The 22,843-nt window shown below is 33.4% G+C and overlaps 1 protein-coding gene across 1 annotated transcript; it reads right to left on the bottom strand.

Annotated features, from left to right (window-relative positions):
• Nucleotides 1-557: 557 nt before the first annotated feature.
• Nucleotides 558-18,559, bottom strand: gars1 (glycyl-tRNA synthetase 1). Its single transcript, NM_001386453.1, is given in 17 exon segments — nucleotides 558-1,006; nucleotides 2,609-2,799; nucleotides 2,879-2,972; nucleotides 3,045-3,154; nucleotides 3,229-3,314; nucleotides 6,048-6,193; nucleotides 6,504-6,611; nucleotides 6,714-6,878; nucleotides 11,088-11,250; nucleotides 11,350-11,499; nucleotides 11,596-11,741; nucleotides 13,177-13,253; nucleotides 15,163-15,251; nucleotides 15,327-15,468; nucleotides 15,586-15,688; nucleotides 17,086-17,187; nucleotides 18,268-18,559. Coding segments are annotated over 17 exon segments (2,250 nt in total). The 5' UTR covers nucleotides 18,520-18,559; the 3' UTR covers nucleotides 558-880.
• Nucleotides 18,560-22,843: the final 4,284 nt, after the last annotated feature.

Genomic DNA, 22,843 nt, shown 5'->3' with positions numbered 1-22,843 from the left:
TAACTTACCATTTAAGTAAAATTGGTCATAAAAAAGAATTCATCTTGCATGTGAGAGCTTTGTCAGAAAACATGAATATAATCGAGAGAGTTTGACAGAGTTCAGAAATTCTGTTACAAAAAAATAAGACCATTTTGGGTGTCTAACTTTGCATTTGCTCGATCTGAAACAGAAAAGTTATGCTCTAAAGACAGTTCAATGGCAAAACTAATTATAATAAAGTCTAATTCTAAATTAAAATGCAAATATAAATCAAACAAGCAATGTTATACATATGAAATTTAAGAATTTCTTTTCCTCAATAAATGTTTTTAATTAAAAAATACTGCTTTAAGCTCAAAAAGTTGATATTTCCAGTTTCTTTTAATATAAAAACTATGAAAATATACCTCTATTTGACTTCATAGATTATTCCTGTCAGTAATTATTAAGGCCTTTTAGTCAACATGATTTAAGTCACAAAATCAACTGGCTGATGTTACACCCTCATGTGGCCAAAACATTCAATGCAACTTTTTCTGAACATCTCTGTGGGGGAAAAAAAATTCTGAACACACTTTAATAGGTCCAGAAAGTGCTGGTTTGATTTATTTGACCATATGTGAGATTCATAACTTCATTTATCAATCCATGGACAGGAATGGTGAAATCCCTTTGCTAGTACGGAAACCTAATTACAGTCATCTTACTGTAGGTCCTTCTAGAGCTTCATTGACTTTTAAAGGAGGCGTTTGGTTACAGTGGTTCCAGCTGAGTGGGAAATGTGGTGCACATTTACTGGTTGTACGTTACAATTGCCATTAATTTGATCCTATGAATGCAAAAGTAAAAATGTCCTTGATTGCCTCCAACAAAAAGGCGGATGAGTTAGACAGACAATCTACTCTTCCACAGTTTCCTTTTTGCTGGTCTCCTGGCCTTCGAAGATTGGGTACTTGCTTTCCACCTCTGCCCAAGTGATGGCACCATTGGCCAGGTCACGAATGATTTCAGGCAACTCACCAACCTGTAAATAGATAAACTTTGTCAGCAAAATAGTCGAAATTATTAAATAAAAATGAAACCTCAAGTCCCCAGTACACTTAAAGCTAAATAAAAAACTAAACAGTCCACAACAATGATTGTAGATTCTTTTAGAGAAGCACAACATCTTTGGCTGATGATAATTATCGGACAAAAACGGCATTTTTGTGTTGCCCAAAAGAGAAACTGTGAACAAAAATAAAGCAATGCAGTGCTGCGATGTTCAGCATACAGGATTCACTCTCCCAACAGCTGTAGTCACTGCGCAGTCTGAAGCAGCTTTCACACCAGACAGAAATTGCAGCCATATGAAACCCATCCATTTCAATGGCAGATTGTTGCAGCAATGACGAAAGTGCAAGATCAGTAGAGCACATCATCAACTAGTCTGCACGCATGCCACAACCAAAGTTTAAAATAGCTCAACATTCAGTTCTGTTGATTCTAATCATTTAAACAAACACTTGAGTATGCATGAACTGCACGTTCATTGAAAAAGCAAAGTCTACTCAAAAAATGTGTGCTGGTAAAACGACACCTTTTACATTGTGAATAAAATGTTATTGACAATAAAATGTGGTTATTTTATTGACTTGTGTTTTATAAAAGTCATTACAACTTTAGTTGTTGCATTTAAGTCATTACATTTGAAAAAGTCTTACAAAATAACTTGATATTATTTAATAAACAACTAAATAATTATTACAAAGTTTTTTTTTGTTTCAGTTTTTGGCAAAGTGCATCCAGATTTTTCGGCCCAGATTTTTTATTTCAGTGCATTCCTAGTTTCTTTCTGTAAGTTCACATTTAGTTTGAGCAAACTCTTGAGTATTCAGGCCCAAAAAAGTTGATATTTAAGCTGGTTTTATTACCACAGTAACTCAATCCACACAAATAACCTGTGCCAGAGCAGGTTTTAAAGATCGCAAACAAACACTGGACCAGCGATGATCGAAGTGACATATCCAAATAAAAAAATAAATTAAAAAAGATTATTTATATTTTATTATTATTTAAATATTACATTGAGTAACTTTCATGTATACTTCATGAAATGTATTAATAGTATTATTTAACTATGACTTAATATTAAACTTGTTTAAATTATAAATACAGTCAAGCCTGACTATATATACATATAATTTAATCATTAACATTCATTGTCGTCAGTTACCCAACTTATTTATTTGTGATCATTTTTAAAAGGCGACATCAAGGCCACAATGCTTTACAATAGAAATTAAAGTTTAATACTAACTAAAAGCAGCATTGACACTTTGTGTTTAATATGGTATATTTCTCCAGCTTTAAAGCTATTCATTTTACAGTGTTAAATAAGTGTGACAAGACTTCACAAGAGTTAGTGCAAACATAACCCCATCGATCAGATACTTACTGCCGTTTTCTCATTTATCTCTTTTCTTTTTTTGGGAACGTATATTTTTACATATACATTTCAGTGTAACTCTCAGCAACGTTAGCATTGTTGAGAATTTTGTTAACTGTATGGTGCATTAATTACACTTATTTTTACCCCTAAAAAAATACAAAATATTTTTTGCCAAGAGTAATTTTGGGCTTTTACCTCAGCCCTGATCTGTCTCATGGAGTCGCGGTCTCTCAGAGTGGCTGTGTGGGGATTTTTATTAACCGTGTCGAAATCAATGGTGATACCGAATGCCACACCAATCTCATCCGTTCTGGCGTAGCGTCTGCCAATAGATCCTGATGAATCATCTACCTTGTGGGAGACACCATTCCTGGTCAAGGCTTCAGCTGTAGAGCCAAAAAAAGAAACATTATTCAGACAGCCCTGCTGCAGATTAATTATAGACATTAGAGATGTTTTACTTACATAATTCTCGAACGAACGGCATAAATTCCGGATTTTGGCTCAATGGAAGGACGGAGCATTTGTATGGTGCAACTGTGGCAGGAAAGCTGAAATACTAAATAGAAAAACCAACAATGTTCATAAAAGAGCAAGGCAAATGAATACTAAAAATATTGAATGTATTTACCGTTCTTTGTTCGTCACCCTCCCTGATGCGGAATGTGTGCTCAAAGATTGAGTACATGATCCTCCCGATACCGAAAGAGGGTTCGATCACATTAGGAACCACCTCCTCAACTGTGGAGCAGGACATGTTCATTAATGTCATATTTTGTTTTAGTCTTCATGTAAGCTTAGATTGGGTCTCTTACCATGCAGGGTCTTCTGGAATCTTTTGATGTTAACCATGTCCTTGGTGAGTTTGAAAGTCTTGCCCTCAGTCTCAATGGTGAACTCACTGCAGTAACAGGAAAACAGTGAATAAACAGAAAGGCACTGGTAGAAAATTTGGACTGAGAGAGAGAGAAAAAAAAAAAAGACTGTTTATCTGTTTATTAGTTAAGAACCTTATGACAACCTATTTCATTGGCAAAGTTTTGCTTTTTTAAAATTGTATTTTTATTACAAATTAAAAGTTATTAAAAAGAGCACCAAATAAAAAGTATGGTCCCTTTTTCTATTAAGTGGCCTTAACTAATATGTACTTACACAGGAACTAATAGTTTGTTACAATGTTCTTATTGTGTAAATACATGTATTTACTGTGTACTTATGCTTGAGTTAATGCATGTATGTAATTACATTTGTATTTAACTTTTGTAACTACATTTGTAAATAAACTGTTGACCATCCCTTACACCTTAACCCACCCTTAAACCTACCCATGCCACCAAACCTGTTCATAACCCAATTTCTATCCCAACTCAAAAGCACCACAAGTGTTCTCAAATACATTATAAACACAGTAAGTACATTGTATTTATTTTTTGATGTAAGTACATAGTAGTTAAGGACATTTAATATAAAGTGGGACCAAAAGTGTGTATATATATATATATATATATATATATATATATATATATATATATATATATATATATATATATATATATATATATATATATCTATCTATCTATCTTGCAAACAAACGTGTCTCTTTGACCTTAATAAATAAAATGTCTGACCAAAATTAAGTCACTGATTTAATTTTAAAAACAATTTCATTCTGTTTTGTCAAAGTAAAAAAATTGTGAGAAATTAATAAACATGAGAGCACTCAATTTTTGTCTGTTTTTTATTATTATTTGTCAAAAAAGCTGATGTAGAGAAAAGTTATTTTGAAAGTTTTTTTTACCTATAAGTTACAAAAATAGTAAATAAAAAAACTAAAGATGATTTACTCAAAAACAAGACAAAATTAAATAAAATTAAAAGTTGTCTTAAATTTGATCTTGAAATCTCAAAGTTTTCAATGTTTCCAATTTTTGAGCATGGACAACACAAGATGGCAATTGTTTTAAAGCTCCATTTAACTTTCTTTTAACCATGTGCATTATTTTTGTGTGTGTGTGTGTGTGTGTGTGTGTGTGTGTGTGTGTACATTCATACCATTCTAATAAAATACAATATTTGAAGAAAAACTAAAAATAAACATTTACTGTCAGATGTGCCTGAACCACTAGAAGCTAAAACCGCACAAGTGTTTTCAACACTGATAACAAGACTGATTTCTTGAGAACTACAAAGACGCTTTTCAAATGTGTGGGTTTCTCAGCAGCAGAAGTCATTATAGTTCGGTAAACTTTAGAGTGCAGTAAATGGAATAATAAAACAAATATTTTTTTTACAATCATATTTGCTTAAATAATACAGAAAACTGCAACAATGGTGTTATAAAGACTTTCAGAAAAAGGAAAAAAAAAAGTAAAACTGATGACGGCAGCCGGCTGAGGGGAAAATAATGACAAATTTACTCTCAGCCACATAGACACTGCATTAAAAACAGCTCGCATAAGCAGTAATTTGTTTTTGGTAATTTGATTCAAAGATTATATAATACATTGACAAATGCATATAAAAGTTCATGCATTTAAAAAAATCTAAATTTTAAAAGCTTTTAAGGATTTAAGATAATGATGACCATTAAATGTGTCATAACAGTCTTGTAAAAAGGGTCCATTAGCGTACTGCCAACTAAGGGTGGTTTCACATCTGTAGTTTGGTTCATTTGGTCTGAACCAAGAGCAATAAATGATACATTGTTGCATTTTCTGCCGTCCTAGGGTCGTTCATACCACACTACTGGCTTTAATCCGAACCAGTTGAACAGAACCAAAATGTACTCATCTGACAAAATCCACATCTCTAATTGGCCTGACGTTGTTGAACGTAGTTTCTAAACTGCTTATCGATTGGTCAGAATTCACGTGCGGGAAAATGCCAATGAACTCCCACAAGTAAACAAACCGGCAGACAGAAAATGTCGCTTTTTATTATGGAGGGACGACTGCGCTGACTGATTTTATCGCTGCTTTAGAAAAACTATACATTTTGAGAATGAAGCGCGGCCGCGGCTGGAAAACCATGTTTTAATGCATTGCATGTCACTTCAGGAGGAGGCGTGAATTAATTTAGCTAAACTGCGACATAGTCGTCTTGCGGAAATATTACCAACAATCCATCAGGTAATGTTTTCCCCTCTCTCTCTCTGTTGGCAAAGCGCTGTCAACAAATATTTTTCCTGCATATCCCATAATGCACAGCGCATCGGCCTACGGCAGCTGGATTAGCCCAAAAGGCGCAGTACTTTTTACGGTTGGGTCTGTTTTAGTTCGGAACATATTCTCACCACAAACAAACTGCTCGAGGGTTCGTTTGAAAGTGTACCGAGACCACCTGTTCAAGCAGGTCTCGGTACGCTCTTTTGGTCCGCTTTTGGTGCACACTCAAGTATGATTGCTGCATTCACACCTGTCCAAACATACCTCACCAAGAGGGAAAACGAACTCTAGTTGCGATTTAACCGAACTAAGTAAGGCAGGTGTGAAAGCACCCAAAGACACTGAAGATCGGACTACTACATATTCAGCTTTGTCATCACAGAATTGAGATTATACTGTGAATCTTCATACTTGGGGCATATTCTGGCATTGAAAATGTTGCACACTCTAGATACATCTACAATACTCACCCATTCTCGTTAAGCAGTTTCTCCTGCTCTGTGATATAGCACTCATCGCAGATGGCCAGGTACTCCATCGCAAACTTTGCATCCTTCTTATATGCTTTGCCGATGGCTCCTTTGTTTGGCTCGAACTGAACAACATTTACAACTTTGTGTGAAACAGTTAAGAAAAAAACAGAGACAGTCCGGATCCCATTCAAATACTTTGACATGTATATCATAATGTATATCTAGCTGGTTATTCCCCATCGGGTGATAGAGAAGCTTATAAGTATGAATATGAATGTGGAAATATGTATATGGATATGATTTAAAGTACCCAGATGTGATTAGTGTTGGTGGTCGTTATCTGGAAATAACATGCCTTGGAATGTCATAACTGGCCAATCAGAATCTAATAATCCAGAGAGCGATGTAATAACTGTAATTAATTAACAGATTTTGCAAGAAGTTGAAGGATATGGGTTCCTTTAGGGGTTTCTCTGCAACCAGAGGGACTTTGGTGGCACGTGCGTGACACAGAAGATCATAACATGAGCGATCAGCACATCCTACGATCTCGATCCACCCCTTAAAAAACAGCACAATAAACATCAAATCTCCCAGTCTTTTTTCTCACAAAAAAGCACCAAATTGATGGTGATGTTTGAGTCAAGTGACTGCTTAACGTACATAAGAGGTTTTGGTCTCAGCATCCCAGCAGTCACAGGCGTAGTGGGCCATCTCATTGTCCATGTGCTGACGGAAACGCAGCTTGTCTTTCGCCACACCAACTTTAACCAGATAAAGGTAGATCCTTCCAATGAAGTAGCCCAAGACAGAGTTGTTGATGACACCCTACAAACAGAGGTTTGTTAGTAAAACCAAACTAAAAAGAAGGGCTGCACAATATTGCAACATCTAATTTTATAAAGCTGAAGACAAAATTATCAGCCCTCCTGTGAAATAAGTTTTCTTTTTCAAATATTATAAGCCAATTTCAGTCACAGTATATCCAATGTTTTTCTTCTATAGAAGGTCTTATTTCTTTAAGCTTGCCAAACAATTTTATTTTTTTTTTGTAGCCAAGAGGTCGATATACTGTAGCCATAAACCATTTTTTAAAAATGCTAATATTGATTGCTGGCTACAGTATATGGACTACTTGGCTACAGAACAAACCCCTGTTGTCCAATGATTTCCCTAACATGCCTAGTTACCCTAATTAAACTTAGCTAAGCCTTTAAATTCCACTTTAAGTTAAATACAAGTAATTTGCAAAATCTGATGATGAAAAAAATTTGGTAAACAGCACTGAAGGAAAATTTTGAAAAATAATTTCAAAGAAAGGCTAATTAAATAATTGAGGCTAATTAAATTGTCTTTAAATGTATATGTTTAACAGTTAAAATTATTTTTTATTTTTTTTTTCATCTTAATTTGTAGATTCACATTAGCCTGCTTAAGCCTGATTTATACTTCTGCGTCAGGTGACCGGCGTAACCCACGGCGCATGCAACGCGCGTGGCTGTGTATTTATACTTCTGCGCGCTGACTCTGTCGGTCTGCATTAACACTTCCGAAACTCTAGTTGGCAGTGAGGTGTAAATGTTCCTCTGTGTCGAGTTTCTTCGCTGCTTTATTGCTTTTCCTGAACACTTAAGGGATGTACAAGTGGCTCAAACTCGCTCATTTTGAGGCAGGAACCGGCGGACGTGCAACAACTTTAACTATGAGGTAAACACAAAACAAAACTTTCCATCCGGAGCTCCTTCACGGTACTCCACACTTGTAAACAATCGCTCGCGCCATTCGCGCGGCTCTTGGTCCCACCCAGACTCGTCAGCGCTACCAAGCCGACCAATCACAGAGCTTACATTTTTGAGAGGTGCACGTCAGTGACGGCGATGGCCACGGCGAAGGGCTATGCGTCAGCGCCGTAGCATACGCCGACGTTTGACGCAGAAATATAAATCAGCCTTTATGAGATGCATTTACTGTTACATTTATTATTCACTTCACGTTCAAGTGAAAACTGCTTTATGCATTTTTGCCATCAGTTTACGCAACAAAAAAAGACTTTTTAAAAATATGTTGTGTATGTGTGTATGGGTTAGCTTTTATTTATAGGTTAGTCTATAGGTATGCACTAGGGTTGGGCATCTAAGCTATAATGCCGATCCGATACGCATCTCGATACAAAGAATATGATCCGATATATTAGCGATACATTTGTGACATATTGCGATGCAACACGATACGATTCACACCCATATCACGATACGATGCGATATTTCAGCACTAACCTATTAGATCAAGTTTATGAGATGATGTGAAAGAGGATGCTGTGCCATTGAATGAGTTTGATTATTTATAAACCAAGCAAAACCAAGACTTTTTTTTTTTACAAACTGGCTTCTCTCAGAGCCAGAGTGTCAGTTTACAGTAGAGGGCCATTTTAGAACATATAGCACTTATTATTTAAGTATTTTCAAGATAAACAGAATGTATAAGTGCAATATATATTAAAAAAATATGTATATATATTTGCACTCTTTCAACATAAATAAATTTAGCATTGCACAACAAGAATTGTGATTTAACTTTTCAACTATGAAAACAAGTTTTACAAAGATATATTTTGCCACTGATTATTCAAAACTTAAGGTTGTGAACTAGCAGTGTTATGCTGCTTTGAAACATCACTGTCACTGTAAACAACAGGCTAATAAAAATATAACAAACCAGCAATCTTCTTGCTGTGAGGTGGTCAAACTACCCACTGTGCCACCGTGACACCCAATTATTTTTATCATTATTATTATTAATATTATTATTATTATAATTAAATAAAAATTAACAGGAGGAGGTGTTTAAAACCTTCGTTCTCCGTGACACTAGGCTGAATATCTTTGCAGATGAACAATGCAATAGCATTCGTTATTGGCGTAGAGCGAGCAGAACTGTTGCGCATGGAAAAAAAAACTTGCAATGCTTTTCTCACCACTTTTGGAACTGGCTGAAGCAGTGCGAAAGCCGGGGATGCAGAAACACTGGAAGATGCTTTCACAACAACACCGTGGCGCCGCTTCAAGTGAGATTTCAGATTAGTCATACTGCCCGCGTATTTTACAGATGCGCGGCACATTTTGCAAATTGCATCTGTCCTGTCATGTCGTCCATCCTTAAATCCATAATGTTGCTTGCCATACTTTAGATTTAAAACTCAGTGGGGAATAAAATGTTTGTTTTGCTTCTCGCGCTTTCTGAGGGCGCTCCACTATCTTCATCCGCACACCTGATACACTGAGTTGTAGTGTAAGTGTACACATCCGCAAATCCGTTGCTAAGGCTTACTTTATGTAGGTCGAGTAAATTATGCGCCAAAAACAGGTTGACAACACTTGTTAATAAACAAAAAATACATTCTATATTAAAAATATAAGCTGTATCTCGGAAAAATCGATGCATCTCGCAAAAACCGATGCATCTCGATTTGCTTCCAAAATTTCATTCATCCTCTGCTGCTCAACCGATGCACTCGCATCGTGCACGCGCATGACCGCCTATCGATACATATCGGTTAATCTTCCCATCCCTAGTATGCACAAGTACTTGACAATCAAAACAATGGTGGAGTACAGGACTGTATGTGAATAGATTCGAGTTTAGAATAGAATGTTTTTTTTTCACAAAGTGACATAAGCAACTACTGGCCTGACATGCCTAATACAGCATTTCAGTCATTTTAGCGAATGACAAAACTGTCATTTGTACATGAAACCTTTCCCAGAAATAAAACATTACATCAAAAATTTACCCTGTGACTATGAACAGGGTACTGTAAACTACATGTGCAAATGATGCACATTAATCTGAGACTGGTATGCACCCCTGACAAGGTTGCAAAGTCTGTGGTTTTCTAACAGAATTGTTGTTTTGGTTTATTGTTTGTTCTTTAGGTTTGACATATTGCATTAATTATATTTATATGGTTGTGTTGGAAGTATTTTACATAAAAACTGTCTCAAGATAATATAACGGAGTAGGAAAATGTTTGTGAAGTGCAGAAGCACCAGAGGAGAGACTAAATGTGCAGCTACTAAAGAAAATCTGCTGATTTACAATATACATAAAATCTTGAATGTTTATTTAGGATTTTTTAGTTTTTAGTTTGAGGTTTACTTTAATGGAGTTGTTTCGCTTTTTTCTTTTTCATTTTATTTGAAAGGAACGCACGCAGTCCAGTCTAGTCACATGAGAGACACCACTGCAACTTAATTTACAAACTCAATTTAAGGCATGTCAATATCAAGGTAAAAGTAGAGCTGCTCGATTATGTGAAAATCATATTCATGATTTTTTTTTTTTGGTCATAATTGCAATCACGATTATTTAAAACAATTATAAGTGGGCCATATGAACGAAATGCTTTAGATATATTGTTTCCCTCTGTAAATAAGGTTGATAATATACCTATACATTTTAAAGATCATAACATTTCACAACTCTTATTACAATAGCAAAATAGCACAAACTAACAAAAAGGAGTCATGGGAAAACATTATGGAAAGGAAATAAATGCCATAGAAATATAGCAACAAAACAAACTGCTTCACTGTAAGAATTCAACTTGATTTGGTTCTTATTAAAGCTGCAGAAGTCCTTCAGACTAAAGCAGTGAGTGATTTTATCTATCTTTTGTTGTTTGATTAATAATGATAAAAAAATTTTTTAAAAATCAGTCAGCAGCAGGAATGTAGCGCTGTTGCAGTGGAACAAATGCGTACTGCTGGAAAGACATAATAACAGTTTTATCTCAATTTTTTTTTTTTCATAATCATTGAAAGCCTCAATCAATTAATTGCAAAGCCTTAGGTAAGAGGATTTTTTATAATAACAGAATCTTTATTACTAATATGAATTCATTTTCAAAGAAGAAACAGTGTATAATGCATACAACGATTAGGAGGTGACATATCTTGAGTTCTGATATCATTTAGTTTTGTTGACTAAACCTTCAACCCTGGTCCTTATCAAAAGAGAATGAATGCGATGTTGACTGACCTGCTCCACTGCATCACCCAGTCTCATTATCTGGGCAGACTGTCCACTGGTCTGTGCTTTGGAAGAGTATAGCATGATATCCAGATCAGCCACATTGGAGAACTTGAAATGAACCTTCTCATTGGGGTCTACAAAGTGCTCGATCTCAGCCATTGTAAACTCTCTGTGGTGAAAAATATTCAAATCAGTACATTCGAAATCAGAAAGAAAACACATGTGTGACAATAAAATGACTGAAAAGAAAGTCAGTTGTAATCCACACCTAACACGAATTAAGCCAGAGCGAGGCGAGATCTCATTCCTGAAGGAGTTTCCGATCTGGGCAGCAGCAAATGGCAACTTCCCCTGGTTGAACTCCAAAAGACGCTTGAAGTTGAGGAAGATTCCCTGAGCGGTTTCTGGCCTTAAATAGCTGTGGAAGTAACACACCCACATATATAATGCATCGGGTTTTCTTACTTTAGATATTTTTAAGTTACAGGATTTAATCTGCTGGTGTCCAACATACCCTTGCATGTTGCCTCCAGGCCCAATGGAGGTCTGGAACATTAGGTTGAATGAGATTGGAGGTGTGAGATCATTTCCTGTGCTGGGAGACTTGACGTTGTATTGCACAAACAAATCGGCCAACTCCTGCTGAGTGTAGTTATCCATCTGGGGGAAATGTATTAAGGTATTAAAAGACAACCTCTTCATACCAAAAATAATAATAGTGAACTTTAATTCTATGGTACAACATTATGTAGGTGTCTATGGTAGATTCCACACCAAAAGATGACATTCTGTTTATTATAAACACAGTATATACACATTATTACTACTAATTTTCATGACTTTTCAAATCTTTAAGGTAATTATTCATGACCTAATGTTTCATGTCATTTTTACGTACACATGGTGAATAAGAAAAAAAAATGCACGTTTAAATTTATTACAGCATATAAAAAAGTGACAATGTAATTTGTTTATTTCCATATCTATAAAATAGACATTTTATACCTATAAAATAGTTTAGAAAGTATCTTGATAGAAATGTTGGCTTGTGTTTTCAAAAGACTATTAAATACATAGTAATAGTAACTAATAGTACAATCTAGCACCCACAGTATCTTGCCCATGTTTTAAGAAATAGTTTTTTTACCACACTCAAAATGTAGCTTTAATTATAATGAATGCGATTGAAAGAAAGGTAAAGCTGAACTTATGAGTTGCTTTTTTTACCCTGTACAGAGAACGTCATGTGAAGAGATGAACTGCGCCATTGTTTTAAAAATGTACCTAATATTGTAACTTCAAATATATTTAAGTATACCGATATTTGGTAAACAAAATTCTGTGACTTTTACAAAACGTTTTGAGTTTTTGTTTTTCCCAAAATTTTTCCAGGCCTGGAAAATACCTTATCAAAATTTCATGACTTTTCCACGTTTTCCAGAACCATATAAACCCTGTTATAAGCACATTCTACTGTTTGCTGGTTTAAATGTAAATGAAAAAAATGAAAATTAACTCATCATTTACTCATCCTCACGTGGTTCCAAATATCTGGAAGTTACCTTTTTCTCTTTAACACACAAAAAAAGATATTTTGAAGAACATTGGTACTTGATACATATTGACTTCCACAGTACAAAAAATACTATGAACGTTTATGACTTGCGATTTCCAATAGTCTTCAAAAAAAAAATTATAATAAATAAATAAATATATAAAAACTTAGATTTGAATCACGAAAAAGGTCAGTAAATGATGAGAAGTTCCATTAAGGCGTATTAGGTATTTTTATTTATTACCTATATGTGCAAGCTCTTTAAAGCAGAATGAATTCTGATTATTTACAGAAAGTTACAGTACTCTGAAAGTGAATATAATGGTATTGTTTCTCTGTGTCGTGATTACTATAATTGTGATGTAAATCCCTGTGTGCTCTTGGAATCATTCATATGATTCATATGATTAATAATAATAATTGTAATACACTGCTGTGAACAGCCTTAATTCAGTCAATTGTTCTTTCAATCTTCAAGTTCAACTCCTAAACACTAGTTATACATTTAACATAACATTGCATAAATAATTACAGACATACCTGAGTGATGACATTGTCCATCTCTGCTTTCTTTTCTGCCGGACATTTTTTGTCACTCATTAATTTCTGTAGATGAGCTACAAAGCAAGACATGAATTTACTATTAGTAATATTTCATTTATAAAACAGAAAATTTAATAATAGTATTACTACTATTAATGCTGTTCATTTCCAGAAATATAATAAAAAAAATAATAATAAATGATTAAAAAATAATTTCTACAATTTTTTGTGTGAATAAAATTCCTTTGAATAATATTATCTATTTTATATCAACATATAACATATTTTATATGGCAACCCACTTAAAGACTTGATAACACTACTGTTTATAATGTCCTTGTTACATGATCCATATACATACTAGTAATAGTAATAACAAATTAATTTCATAACTATAACTGCTAAACTCTAAACCTAACCTATATTTAATTAGTAGCCATTAGTAGCCACAATGAACAGTAATGCATTATTTTACTCACATTAAGACTATAATTACAAAGATTTTCATTGAACAAACATTTATATTATATACCTGTAAGTCCAAGACGAGTCATCAATACTTTGTTTTAAAAGTCAATTCTGGCAACTTAAAGAGATTTGGTCCCATTTTTGGTGGCTCACTCATAAACAGTATTGGTTGTAAATTAGTTTCAAAGTAACAAATTATTGCAATTAAATTAGTTTTCTGCTAAAAAATTAAATAAGGAATTACATTCAGTTTTCAGATAATTTAATTAGAGTTACTTATCATTCACTAGCCTTAAATACTGTAAGTGTAACAGTTCTGTATAAATTAATTTAGAGAAGATTAATGTTTTTTTTGTTCGACAACAAAATATACAATTAATTTCCTGTAAATTAAGCAGAATAGTTATATTTTTAAATACAGAAGGTTACATTTATTAGTATGATTGCACATGCTGAAGAAAATTTAGTGAATAATTTGTTTATGAAAATATAAAGTTTACATTAAGAGAAGCAGAGCCATTGTGTACATACATCCTGCATACGTATACAAGTTTTTTGTTATTCACATATTTTACACAACCCACTTTTGTTTAACTAAAGAAAATTTAATTTGTCCAACAACTGAACATGCATAGGAAACAATGAAATAAGAAATCATATATGATATGATATATAAATATATGCCATGTATGAAATGTGAAGACAATAATTTGAAACTTTTATTTAGATAGAATTGAAAGTTTCTGTATGACTCAGTTGAGATTTATATTGATTGAGCAGTATTGCCTCAAGTAATTACTTATTAGAAAAGTAATTTACATTAAATTGTAATGATGAGATTTGTAAATAAATAATTTTTTGAAGTAACTAACCCAACACTGTTTATTACACAAATAGTTTGAATAAGCCCTTTTTTTGGTTTATATTTGAGTCTTGTTGGTTGTCTACAGATTATGAAATCTGATTTATCCTCTTATAAAGGCTTTGTGAATCTTACAGACCTCAATAGAAATCGGAGCTTATGCGAGTCTGACAGTCTCAGAGCAGACAACGCCTACAAGTGAACTCATTTTTTGGCCCTCCTGTGAAGTTTGTTTTTCTTTTTGGAATATTTCCCAAATTATTCTTAACAGAGCAAGACAATTTTGACAGTATTTCCTATAATACTTTTTATTTCAGCTTGAATAAAAGCCGTTTTTAATTATTTTAAAAACTATTTAAAGGTCAATATTTTTAGCCCCTGTAAGCTTTATTATTTTCTGATTGTCTACACAACAAATCACTGTTATACAATGTTGTGCCTACATCCTCTTATCATGGCAATAGAAATCCGTTATTAGAAATCAGTTATTAAAACTATTATGTTTAGAAATGTGTTAGGAAAATCTTTTTTCCATCAAACAGAAATTAGGGAAAATTATACAGGAGTGCAAAAAATTCAGGAGGGCTAATATTTCTGACTTCAACTGTATGTTACTACAGGAGCACAAGTTATCATAAGTAATAATGATGAACCTTTAAGAAGGTGGTCTGCACGAAAACACTCTCCGTTCTTGACATCCTTGACCATGTAGTCTGCAAACTTATCCACATGCCCGGATGTCCTGAAACACAGCCAAAGTACTCAGTAAGAGTTCCAGCATTTGAACTTGGGTATGAAAGGACAAACAAATGCTCACTTGAGAACGGGTTCGGGTGTAAGCATGGTGCAGTCGATCTCCAGAATCTGCTCCTCCTGGATGAAGTGTTGCCTCCAGACCTGCAGAATATTGTTCTTCAGAGCACATCCCACCGGCCCAAAGTCATACAGCCCACTGACACCTTTTGCCATTCACAAAAACAAACAATTATTTGACAATAACTGGCCAATAATGAATATTTTGATGAGTAATGAAGATATTAAAATACTTATAAAAAACGAATATTAAAAACACTCACCGCCATAGATTGCAAAGGCTTGATCGTAAAAGAAACGTCTTTTTAGGGTGTCTTCCATCTTGGTTCGGTCAACAATGTCATCTTTGGGCTGTAAGGAAAGCTCCTGAAAAATGGAAAAATGGTCTTTTACCATAGGACAAACAAAAGTAAATCAAACAATTCACTTTTTTTCAAACTACTGCAAAGAATCCTGGCGGTTTTCAAACAGGTTAACAAAATACACTCCCCCAACCTGACAAAGGTCCACCTTAATCTCACATCATTAGATGAACCAGTATATCGGAGGCACATTCATGGTCATGCTGGCATGCAACGTTTTGCTACAGTTTCTAGGTTTAACAATACATTTCCTGGAAAGGGTGTGCAATGGAGTTTGACAAACATTTCCCAGTTAGTTGGCAAAAATGTCAACGCAGTCACAGCAAAACATTTATAAACCACATGATAATAAAAAGACTGCTTGCACAGTGCATCCAAGTAAAGTCTATTCTCTTTTATACTGGACTGTAATGGCATCGACTATAGGATCAAACATATTTTGCAGTTTTAAACACATATTTATATATGAATGGAATGGAATTCTTAACTGCTGTAGGTGTAGCTCTTGCAATATCAGAACAGTATGTTTAGCACACTGCCTTTTTAAAAAATAATGTTTTGTAATGTTTTTGGAGGGCTGAATCAATCCCTGGTGTCATACAAATGTTAAGCTATTAATTCACGAAAGATAAATACAAAAATAGAAAAATAGTTTGGTAATCTTTAATTAAAATCTGACAATTGTGCTCTTTCTCTGACATTAATTTGTTAAGAGGAGAGAGGGTGAGGAGAAGCTCTATAATCTAATTGTTAATTTACCCACCCTAAGGCAACCCAAAACACGGGTGACTTTTTAAATTACATCAAAAGAACTTAAAAGAGAATTTAATTAAGATGAAAGAATAGCTCCTAAAGTGACGGTTTACCCAAAATTAAAAATTATGGCATCATGCACTACCCCTCCATTGGTCACAAACTTGTTTGAGTTTCTTTTTTTTTTTTGTTAAATAAAAAAAAAAAAAGATACTTTGAAAAAATTTTGGAAACCGGTAACCATTGACTACCATTTTTCTTACTATGGCAGTCATTGGTTACTGGTTTCTAACAATCTTCAAAATATATCTATTTTTTGTGTTCAAAAACAAACTTTTTGTTTAAAACCACTTGAGTCTGAGTAAATAAGCTAGAGATGACACACTTGAACTTATGCTGATTATTGTTTTGCTTCATAGGACCTCAATGCATCACCAGGATTAATTTTCATTTGCCTGAATATGCTTGTCACTCTTACAGTACTTAAAGCTGTTGACTTGCATTTTATAAATCCCCAAAGACCACATATTTAACCTCAAATCTTCCTCAATGTTCCACTGAAGCATAAAATAAAACATCTTGGATGGCCAGACAGCATCTACACACATGATTTCAAGGAATATTGAGCGACAGAATAACATTTCTCACCTTGGCCTCAAGGAATCTCTTGCGAGCTTTGAGTTCTGCTACAGCCTTACTGACATCTACATCAGGAGCATTTTCTGCTTTCAACTGACGCACAAGATCACCCTGTGAGGAAAAAAAAACAGAAAATGTACTTTGCTTTAACACTATTATCATTGCTAAATGTTAGAATACAAGTACATCCACAAATCCAGCATATTGCCAAGATATATGATTGAGTTAAAGTTGGTTTTACAGTATATTCACACATTCAGACTTTTGCATCCCCTAAAAATGTAAAGCACAATTTAAACAGAGCACAACATATCATATTTGAAATTGTAACTAAAAAGCTTTGTTCAGTGACAACTTGTGACATGCTCCCTGTATTGTTTACCATGGTACTTTGATTATTTCGTCTGAAATAGCATGCAAGTATGAGCTCAAAACAACATTAGCACTATTTATTTGACTGTGAACAATGCTGTACCTTGATAGTTTTTGGCTGCTGATAGGATTTCAGCATTTACAATTTGCAAAGAACACTTTTCTGAAATGATATTATAAAGGAGGGGGTCTGAATGTGGGAACATGAGATCAACTTTACCTCAATTTTGAATATTCGGTCTCTGAAATTGTATGTATGACTTAAAAAGTATGACTTTAAATTAACATTGGTTCTACTTAATTAACAATAAAAAATGTACTTCGATAGTCATCGGCTGCTAATACGATTTTCCAATTGTGAATTTTGCAAAGAATACTTTTCTCAAATTATATTAAGGTGTTGAAATTGAGAATAGAAACATAAAATAAAACAATAAATAAAAATATAAAACCAACTTAACCTTAATTAAATATTTTCGTTTTGGGCATAGTTTCGTTTTAACGGTGTGTTTTCCTCCACCCTCAGCCTCTGTTATGTCAGAATGGCTTCATCTCAAACGTGGCACTGACAGACCGAATCATTCAACATTATAAACCCAAACAAAGGCTCCATCCTGCCGTACTTGTGGAAACATCACTCCTACGAAATTTCATTTTCATAAACAAGCCATTTTAACCATTTGGGTTAATGTAAATAGTCACTTTTGATTTCTGAATGATGGTTCGACTTGGAATAAAAGCAAAGCTTTGCAATGCAGAGCTCTAACAATCAATCAATAATCCAGCAATTGTATTTCTCATCATAACCCTTTTTCTTACCTGCTCCTTTACTGCCAGCCTCAATGGAGCCAAAATCTCCTCAATGCTGCCATCCATATTCTGTCCTTCCGTCATCTCCAGCCACGCGCTTCTCTTCTTCTTCTTGCACAAATGGGCCGACAGGGAGAGCACTCTGGTGGGTGAGGAGCCGCACAGATGAACGGGACTGGTTCTGACCCTCGGAACCGCGCGGACGATAAATATACCGGTCCTGAGGAGCAGTGCTGATGTTGCGCTACACACAGACAGCATGGACCGAGAGGAGGAGGAGCGACCGACCGCAGAGCGGAACTGAATGATGAAATCTCCAGAAATGAGTAAGTCTCGGAGGGGATTCTGTTCGACACTTTCGACATTTTCTTTTTAAATGGCAGATTCGCTGTAATTTCTTTTTGCCACATACTGTCATTTTATCACATTATGTAAAAAACTAAATAACCTATGAAATCTTTTCATTATATTTCTTTATATTATAAAATGGCAAGAAGAGTGGAAACTAAACTAAAGCAAACAAAGAATCAATCAAACAAGCAAACATAAATTATATAATTAATTGCAAAATGTTAAATGTTTAATGCGTATTAGGTATTCCATAAAAGGAATTGAATTGACTAACTTATAATTAATCTGATTAATTTAATTTGACAATAAACTATTTAAAATAATATTTTCTGCACCTTTAAAGCAACATAACTTTTTAAACAAATACATCAATCAATAGTTACTAATAGCAAAATAATATACTAGTAAATTTTACTATTTCAAAGTTATTTTTAATAATAAACTTTTAAAAGAATATTTAATGTTTGTTGTATACCAATAATAACAGATCGACTCACTAATAATACATTTTTGATTTACATTAATTCTCTATTTTAATTAAATAAACTGAAAAATAAATTGTTGTAATAAATATTTTCTAATCTTTTTAAACTTGTTAAACAGATAAATAAATAAATATATTTTTTTACATTTTATTACTAATATAATTAAAAAATTTGTAAAAAATACATTTTTAAGTATTGTTAAATAATGTATTAACATTACAGTTAGTAATAAATTTAGTAATTTTAATAATGATTTAAAATTAGTAAAAAAAATCTAAATACATTTTGATAATATATTGATCAATTAAACAATATACTGATAACTTATATTAATTCATTCATTCATTTTCTTTTTGGCTTAGTCCCTTTATTAATCCGTTGTCGCCACAGCGGAATGAACCGCTAACTTATCCAGCACGTTTTTATGCAGCGAATGCCCTCCCAGCCGCAACCCATCCCTGGGAAACATCCACACACACTACGGACAATTTAGCTTCGCGATTTAAACCCACGCGAACGCAGGAAGAACATGCAAACTTCACACAGAAATGCCAACTGACCCCAGCCGAGGCTCGAACCAGTGACCTTCTTGCTATGAGGTGACAGCACTACCTACTGCGCCACTGTGTCGCTAATAACTAATATACTAATATACTAATAATGAATATATATATATATATATATATATATATGTATGTAGTTTAATTTATAAATATTTTTTTCTAAATAAATATTGAGTAACCATCTAAAAGAATAAAATGAATGAATGAATACATTTATTTACTAATTTGAACAAATATATATATATATATATATATATATATATATATAATTTAAAAAATACTTTAAGTTTTGAGCATTGAATACCTGTATAAGCATTGGTTTCATAGTCAAGTTCTTTGCAGTTGGTGCAGTAGTTTGAACTTCAGTAAGATGGAGTGCAGCTTTACACTGATGATGGATGATGTAGAGTTCAAGACTTGAGTAGTTCAGGATATTACTAATAACACTGTTATAATTTTAGTTATCAATCAATGTGGATAGACAGTATAGAAGCTGCCAAGTTCTTCACTAAGACTAAGTCAAAGACTAAGACTGCTTTTCCTTACACTAAAATGTATAATATAATATAATATAATATAATATAATATAATATAATATAATATAATATAATATAATATAATATAATATAATATAATATAATATAATAATATAATATTCATTTTCTTGTCGGCTTAGTCGCTTTATTAATCTGAGGTCGCTTCAGTGGAATGAACTGCCAACTTATCCAGCACATTTTTACGCAGGCTGAGGTTCAAACCAGCGACCCTCTAGCTGTGAGCCAACAGCACTACCTACTGCGCCACTGCATTGCCCATAAAATAACATAACATAACATAACATAACATAACATAACATAACATAACATAACATAATAAATTAATGTCTTCAGGTGAAATGTTTGTTTTTCAGTGTTCATAATTTGTGTAAATATGGTGTAAGCATCTACTAAATTAATCGAACTCACTTCAGTTGAGCCTTTATTTATTATCACCTCCGAACCAGGTTTTTTAACCAAGACTTGATAGTCAGCCAAATGTTTTAGAATATGAGGCATCAACTGTAAATACATAAATAAATAAATAAATAAATAAATAAATAAATAAATAAATAAATAAATAAATAAATAAATAAATAAAAACTAATTCCAAAATGCACTTGTCAAGGCTTGAATATTGACTAAAAAATAAATAAAATAACAAAACTAACAATTTACTGTTTAGCCACCAGATGTCAGTATAAGCACACATTTAAATATTGCCTTGTTACAACAACCATGGAAAAACTATTTATTTAGTAAATCCATTTTTTATTTACACTAAAGCTATTCGCCAGAATGTAAACACTGTCAACACATTTAACACACTTAACAACTCTACATAAGACCAACACACACAAAATGTTATTTGTTTTATTGACTGTTGAAATGTTTTATTTATATTTACATAATCGCTTTTATTAATATTGCATGATGAGTACAAAGGCTATAAAAATGTGATAAGAGTATTTAAAAAAGCTGTAAAACCATCCGAAATGACGATTGCATCACACAGCCTGCCTTATTAAACATTAAGATCAAACACCCACCTTCATAAAATATTCAATAACCCTCCCACCTCTTTCTTTTTTTCTCTCTCTTTCTCTCTGTCATTAAAAGATTTCTGAAATCACTGCGAATTCTCTTAGTATCTCGGCAAAAACATTTCCTTTTAAACCATTAAGCAACTAAGAAAACTGGTAACATATACTGCAAATATTTTAAAAGCCAGTTAAAAAAATACAAACAAACCTGTGAGTAATTAAACAGTTTAATGTGAAATTTTATTTTATATATTTTAAATATTTTAGAAGTATTTTCCCCGGATTAATAAAGGGACTAAGCCAAAAAGAAAATGAAGGAATGAATGAATAATTTAAATATTCTTTTGTATAGAAAACAAAATGAAAACTGATTTTTGTGTGTGTGTGTGTGTGTGTGTGTGTGTATGTGTGTGTGTGTGTGTGTGTGTGTGTGTGTGTGTGTGTGTGTGTTTGTGTGTGTGTTGCAGGGCATACATTGCACAATGTTCTTAAATAATGAAATAAAAAATATGATTTAATTATATATTTTGTACTATATTATTTGTTTAAAAAAATTCAAGATGTTTATTTTTTGTAGAGCATATTACATTGTTGTTTTTAGAAATAATGTAATATTATTATTTTTGTTTAATTAAAACTTTTAATTGTTACTTTTGTAGAAAACATGCATAAGGGATTAATTAAAATAGTATAATTCATTTATTCATTCATTCATTTTCTTTTCAGGTTAGTCCTATTGTTAATCTGCGGTCGCCACAGCGGAATGAACCGCCAACTTTTTCAGCATCTGTTTTACGCAGCGGATGCCCTTTCAGCTGCAACCCAACAATAGGAAACACCCATACACACTCATTCACACCCATACACAACAGACAATTTAGCTTACCCGAGGAAACCCATGTGAACAGGAGAACATCCACACAGAAATGACAACTGAACTGACCCACTCGAACCAGTGACCTTCTTGCTGTGAAGAGATCGTGCCACCCACTGTGCCATCGTGACATCCTAAATTAGAATATTTTCATGAAATTTATTGTTTGCCTCTGCTTCTGACAGCTTAGCTGATATTAAGTAAAACTATGATCACCAAGTAATGTAAACTTCAATAACACAATATTACAATGAATTAATCTATAAAGAAGACCTCTCTCTCTCTCTCTCTCTCTCTCTCTCTCTCTCTCTCTCATTTTTCCTGGTTTAAACAAAACATCCAAAATTCACTTTTACATTTTGTATAATTTAATTTGTATGTATAAATATATACATACACCAAACTTTTAAGATTTACTTATGTCTATAATTTGAAGGTTATTTAGGAATATTGTTATACATCATCTGACTGATTAACCTATATTATCATTATTATTATTATCATTTTATTTTTATTTTTTTTAATTAGGCCTATTTGATTTTTTTTACCATGCTCACCTGCAGTGCCTTACCTTAATTCCCCCCGTGTTTTTAACATCAACAATGTCTTTCCAAAAGCAGGTCATTCTCACTGTAGTTGTTACCACAGTAGGCTACATTGTTGCAAATCCCAGTTTCACACGGTCACATTAGCTTGTGTGTACGCGCACACACACACACACACACACACACAC

This window comes from Danio rerio, chromosome 24 (genome assembly GCF_052040795.2).
Source record: "Danio rerio strain M-AB ecotype USA chromosome 24, GRCz13ab, whole genome shotgun sequence".
NCBI classification, from domain to species: Eukaryota; Metazoa; Chordata; class Actinopteri; order Cypriniformes; family Danionidae; genus Danio; species Danio rerio.
This window is presented reverse-complemented; position numbering and strand designations above follow the sequence as displayed.